The following is a 6,162-nucleotide window of genomic DNA, read 5'->3' on the forward strand; positions in this document are numbered from 1 at the left end:
AAGGGTTTTTAGTGATTAGGCTATGAAGTGTAGACTAACTCAACAAGATTACCACTAGGACAACAACGTACAACAATTAATTACAATTAATTACCATTGTTATTCATCCAGGTCTCACAAAATTACACTCAGTATTGTTGAACGTGGAATTGGACAACTCAAACGCCGATTTCATGTTTTGCATGGTGAGGTACGATTGAGGCCCCCTCAAGGTGTGCAAAATCATTCATGTGTGTGGAATGCTGCACAATATTTGCAAGGATAGGAATCTTCCTCTTCCTCTGGATGACGAGCAACCAATGGGTGCAGAGGCACAAGTCCCAGTGCCATTAAATGATGCTGCAGAAGAACCTGCCAATGCGCCCGGTGGTCACCGTAATGAGGGTCGTGCCTATCGGGATGCATTCTGCACCTTGCATTTCAAGTAAGTTGAATCTTTGCAAGAGAAACTGGTATTATGTTCTAATTTAATTAATTACTTATTGGAAGATCACTAATGAGATGAAGGTGGTAGTGGGAGTGGGACGGATGGGTGAACAGGTGAGAGATGGAAAATAGATATGATCGATAAAATAGATAAATAAGTATACTTGCTTCACATTGATTTTATACATTTCTCTTAATGTCATCATTTCTCTTCTCAGCAATGAGGACTGATGGAACGTCCTCCAACAGGGCCTCGTGTACCTACCTTGGTAATGTTTCCTACCTTTTAATGCATTATGATAAATTTAAATTCCCATTAGCATAGTCTCTCATCTACGAACCACAATTTCTGATGACCTTCTTATGATTGTTTTCTAAAAGGAGACTAGAAAGCTTCACCATAGTATATCTTTCCACAGTCAAAATTTAATTGTATAGTCAGAAACTATGCAAAAAAAACAGTGTCAGTATAAGTACAAATTACAATACATATGAGAACTAAGCTTATAATAGTTTAATAATGTTAGAAATAACAGAAGTAGTATTTGGTTGTATGTTTAATTATTTTCTAGTTTAAATTTATAGTATCTAGCTTTAAGCCTCATGGCCTCAATTTTCTCCTTGGCAGCCTGTTCCTTGGCCCGCATAGCTGCCTCCTTGGCCCTCGCAGCGGACTCCTTGGCCCTCGCAGCGGACTCCTTGGCCCTCGCAGCGGACTCCTGTGCTCGGGCAGCTGCCTCTTGGGCCCGTGCAGCGGATGCCACTGCCTGAGCAGCTGCCTTGTGTTCCTGGGCAGCAGACTCCACTGCCTTTACAGCTCCCATTTGTCCCGTGGTGGGATCTTCTGAGGGGGTGGATGAAGGGGGAAGCGCTTCTTCTGCAGATGCATCAACATATATTACAGTTGGTGCATCTGCAGATTCGTGGCTATTGATACCGACCAACGGATCTGCTGTTGCTCCTCCTGCAGCAGGTCTCACGTCCTTTCTGCAAGCAATGGATTTAATCATTACATGGTGTACAAGCTTGGAAGATGCAAGGACACACCTGCCAGCATAGTGAAATCACTCCTAGAATAGTATACTACATTATATAATCTATACACTATATTACCTTACATGAACACAATCTATCTTATATTCTTTACTAAATTTTTCTGTGCCTTTGGCCGGCGCCTTGTGTAAAAAAATTTCAATTAATGAATGATATAAACAACTGACTGACAGTAATTTCCTTTCTTTTATTGAATGAAGCCTTAATCACAATGAATAGAAATATGAATATGGAAGTAATATTTTACCCAAAATGGTTATTTTAATAACATTGCTTTGACTGAAAAATAAGCATAAATTAGAATCTATGTTCTAGTATTTGGGGTAAAATTAAGAGAGGTTCAGAGAAATTAGGGAGTTGAGCAAAGAGGGTAAAGCTGCAGAATTTGAGTATAGAATGAAGGGAAGAAAGAGACAAAGAGGTAGGTGTCGTTGAGGTGGAGTGGAGTCAGTTTAAGGAAGCGGTAAAGGGTAGAGCAGGGGAGTGATTCATATAAAATGAACACAGGAAAGAAATAACTACTCACATGTCAGCACGCAGGACATCCATCAGATCATCGACTTGAGGCTCACCCATTATTGTTTTGCTGTCTGGTCCCAGAATATCCTCAATTAGTTCGTCAATGGGATCCAGTGGAGGGGGAGGAGGACCACCACCTAAAAAATGGACACATGGTAATGTATACTGCATTTCTCTGAATACAAAGGTTGTAGAGGGACAGGTACGTCCTGAAAATCTATAGTTTTCAGCTGAGATAAAAATGTAATAAGTTAATGGATGAATGAGAAAAATGCATTTCCGTGAACTCAGTTAATTTCTCGATATGGAGGTGTACCATTTTAAGTTCTGTCTTTTAAGTTTATAACACATTTAGATAAGATTTAAACAAAATTAGAAAATTAACTCACCTGTCCTATTCCGTTCCTCACGGAATCGCTGGATTTTTTGCCGAGACCGGGAACTTATGAAGAACCAGCGTTTCTTCACTTCAGCCGAGGTCCTGTAGTTGTTGAATGAGTTATTCAACTCCTCGGCTATTTGTTCCCATATCTCATGTTTCTTCATGTTATAAACTCCCGGCATCTTGAAGCTGGACTTCAAGGTTTGTACCTCATCCATGTACAGTTCTGCCAGGCGGAAAGTTTCTTTCTCCCCCCAGTTTGCCTTCCTCTTCCGTTTACTGGGTGGAGTGGCTTCCATCGTTGGACAACTGCAAGGATTTAAATATTCATAAAATTTGTACGGAGTGGAAGAAATTAGAGCCAAATTAAGGCGCTGTAGCTCTGCTGAACCTTTACCATATATATATATATATATATATATATATATATATATATATATATATACATATATATATATATATATATATATATATATATATATATATATATATATAATTAAAGATAGCCAGAATGAGCAGATCCACATGATGATGTAGGTTAGATGGATTACGGTAATTTCGCCCACATGTCAGTTTGCCCAAAAAAAGGTAAGTCATTTCACCCACACTCATGAGTTCTTTTGCCTGCAAGTAGTATTGACTACATAAATCATGTGGTAAAACGATATTTGATTTATAAAAGTAAAACATATTGCAGCGAATACTCTTAAGAAATGCATGTCACTATAGGTTAGGTTAGGCTAAGGTCTAGGTTAGGTTAGTTAGGTTAAGTATCATTCGCACATATGTTAAATTTAACCAATGGTAAATATTAACATATACATCATATGTGCAGATAGCAATAGAAGCACTAATGGTTGTACTGTTATGCACACAACACAGAAATGTGACTGTTGTCTTGTGCAACGACTTAGAAACAGCACCCTAGGGAATTTCCCCAAGAGTGTTATTTCTGTTAAAATACAACCATTTGTGCATTTCTTATTGCTAAATATCACCTTCTTTAAGTATTGTAGCTAAACTCAAACCCCATCTTCAACCTCACAATCACGCACTCGTAACAGTTGGTAGCCCGCTGAACACGTGGAGTCATTTGCACAAAAAAGGGTATAGAAGAAGTGTCTGAAAAACATGTCTTATTTCAAGTGGTGCACTTCTTTTTCGTCTTAGGGCATATTACCGTAACTTAACAAAAACCAAAGGAATTAATCGAGAAAGGGTGAAGTGACTCAACCGAGTGGGCAAACTGACTCCACCATGTGAACGAATTGACTAACTTATACTGGAATGATCTTTTCAAGTTTTCCTATAAAATACCATTAAGCAATATTTTTAATACCTTCAAGCCTTACCTGGTATTGTAGGACAGGAGGAGATCTGGTAGAGTTGGAACACACAACGCCGAAGGCAGGTTGTACAGTATAGGACGTGAGGCTGGTGACTGAGCTGGTGACTGTTTACACAAATTCTCGTTTCCAACGGGAATGTATTTTAATATTTTTCTTTTCCAAGAAATACTGTCATTCACTCCGTGTTATTTGGTCAAAAATTGTATTGTAAAATTATTAAAATAAAAAACAAAGAAAATGTAAGTATAACTATGTTTTATTTAACATGATTCATGTCGAAATTTTGCTCGCTGTGCGTTCTAGCGAGACGAGCGACATCAACAGAGAATGGTCTAAGCACGATAAGTTACGACGGCCCTAACTCGTTGACCATAAGCTATGTATGATTTTGTGCTTAAGTAGCATCGGCCTTAGACACTTTCGTGGATATGGCCCCAGGTGAATAGACCTAGGACAATTTGTAAGTCAGTGGCCTGATTTGTAACCTGACTGGTAACAATATTCCCTATCACAGCAGCGGGCAATGTCTTGTTCAACTTTGGGGAGACCAGAGACAACAGAGAGGATAGTGTGGAAGAAACCACATCGTCCATCTTGTACATGTAAATGTGAAGGTCAAGGGCACAAGAAAAGGAAACAATAATAAAAGCCAGCTACTCGCTGCTCCTAAAAAGAATCCAAAGAGGTGGCCGAAAGAGGGGTCAATTTCGGGAGGAGAGGTATCCTGACACCCTCCTCTTGAAAAAGTTCAAGTCGTAGGCAAGAGGAAATACAGATGAAGGGAAATTGTTCCAGAGTTTACCAGCGTGAGGGATGAAAGAGTCAAAATGCTGGTTGACTCTTGCATAAGGGGTTTGGACAGTATAGGGATGAGCATGAGTAGAAAGTCACGTGCAGCGGGGCCGCGGTAGGGGAGGAGGCATGCAGTTAGCAAGTTCAGAAGAGCAGTCAGCGTGAAAATATCGAAAGAAGATAAAAAGAGAGGCAACATGGCGGCGGAAATCAAGAGGTAGAAGACTATCAGTAAGAGGAGGAAAGCTGATGAGACGAAGAGCCTTAGACTCCACTCTGTCCAGGAGAACTGTGTAAGTGGAGCCCCCCTACACGTGAGAAACATACTCCATACGAGGGCGGATAAGGCCCCTGTATATGGAAAGCAACTGTGCGGGGGAGAAGAACTGGCGGAGACGATACAGAACGCCCAACCTCGAGGAAGCTGATTTGGTGAGACAGGAGATGTGAAGTTTCCAGTTAAGATTTTGAGTTAAGGATACACCGAGGATGTTTAGTGTTGAAGATGGTGACAGCTGAGTGTCGTCGAAGAATAGGGGATAGGTGTTTGGAAGATGGTGTCGAGTTGATAGTGGAGAAATTGGTTTTTTGAGGCACTGAAGGACACAAGGTTCCTTTTCCCCAATCGGAAATGATAGTAAGGTCTGAGGTTAAGCGTTCTGCAGCCTCCAACCTGGAGTCATGTAATTCCTGTTGAGAGGGTCTTCTGTTCAAAAAAGTTGAATAATGCAGAGTGGAGTCATGAGCGTATGAATGGATAGGGCAGTTTGTTATGGAATGAGGATCATTGATGAATAACAGGAAGATAGTTGGTGATAGGACAGAACCCTGTGGAACACCACTGTTGATAGGTTTAGGGGAAGAACAGTGACCGTCTACCACAGCAGAGATAGAACGTCTGGAAAGGAAACTGGAGATAAAGGAACAGAGAGAAGGATATAATCCGAAAGAGGGCAGTTTAGAAAGCAAAGACTCGTGCCAGACTCTATCGAAGGCTTTTGATATGTCTAGCGCAAGTGAGAAAGTTTCACCGAAACGGCTAAGAGAGGATGACCAAGAATCAGTTAAGAGAGCAAGAGATCGCCAGTAGAACGCTCCTTGTGGAACCCATACTGGCGATCAGATAGAAGGTTAGAAGTGGAAAGGTGCTTTTGAATCTTCGGGTAAATGATTGATTCAAAAGCTTTAAATAGACAAGAAAGTAAAGCTATAGGACGGTAGTTTGAGGGATTGGAACGGTCACCCTTCTTAGGCACAAGTTGTACGAAGGCGTACTTTCAGCAGGAAGGAAAGGTAGATTTTGATTGGCAGAGGCGAAAGAGTTTGACCAGGCTGGTGTCACCGTGTCAGCACGGAAGCACAGTCTTTAAGGACAATAGGAGGCACTCCATAAGGTCCATAAGCCTTCTGAGAGTTGAGGCCAGAGAGGGCATAAAAAAACATTATTCCTAAGAATCTTAATAACAGGCATAAAGGAGTCAGAGGGGGGATAGGTAGGAGAAATATGCCCAGAATCGTCCAGAGTAGAGTTGTTACAGACAGTTTGAGCGAAGAGTTCAGCCTTAGAGATAGGTGAGACGACAGTGCTGCCGTCTGGGTTAAGAAGAGGCGGGAAAGAGGAAGACGTGAAATTGGAGGAAG

At 41.0% G+C, this 6,162-nt stretch overlaps 1 protein-coding gene across 2 annotated transcripts; it reads right to left on the reverse strand.

Annotated features, from left to right (window-relative positions):
- Positions 1–970: 970 nt before the first annotated feature.
- On the reverse strand, positions 971–3,839 carry LOC127008012 (uncharacterized). 2 transcript variants are annotated; one of them, XM_050879551.1, is made up of 3 exons: positions 2,388–2,710; positions 2,006–2,135; positions 971–1,413 (listed from the first exon to the last, which is right to left on the reverse strand). In XM_050879551.1, the coding sequence occupies exons 1-3, from the start codon at positions 2,677–2,679 to the stop codon at positions 984–986; spliced, it is 852 nt and encodes a 283-aa protein (XP_050735508.1). In that variant the 5' UTR covers positions 2,680–2,710; the 3' UTR covers positions 971–983. The 2 variants fall into 2 exon arrangements, 1 of the variants encoding a protein (XP_050735508.1); XR_007760734.1 differs by lacking the exons at positions 2,006–2,135; positions 2,388–2,710 and adding an exon at positions 3,733–3,839.
- Between the last annotated feature and the right edge of the window lie 2,323 nt (positions 3,840–6,162).

The sequence above is a fragment of the Eriocheir sinensis genome, chromosome 36, assembly GCF_024679095.1.
Source record: "Eriocheir sinensis breed Jianghai 21 chromosome 36, ASM2467909v1, whole genome shotgun sequence".
In the NCBI taxonomy this organism is placed as follows: Eukaryota; Metazoa; Arthropoda; class Malacostraca; order Decapoda; family Varunidae; genus Eriocheir; species Eriocheir sinensis.

Bases quoted from the DNA above. Each gene is read 5' to 3' on its own strand.
- LOC127008012 (XM_050879551.1), bottom strand. From the start codon at position 2,679: ATGGAAGCCACTCCACCCAGTAAACGGAAGAGGAAGGCAAACTGGGGG. The intron at 2,136-2,387 runs GTGAGTTAATTT...TCCATTTTTTAG, and splicing joins TGAGGAACGGAATAGGACAG to GTGGTGGTCCTCCTCCCCCT. The intron at 1,414-2,005 runs GTGAGTAGTTAT...CATTGCTTGCAG, and splicing joins GATGTCCTGCGTGCTGACAT to AAAGGACGTGAGACCTGCTG.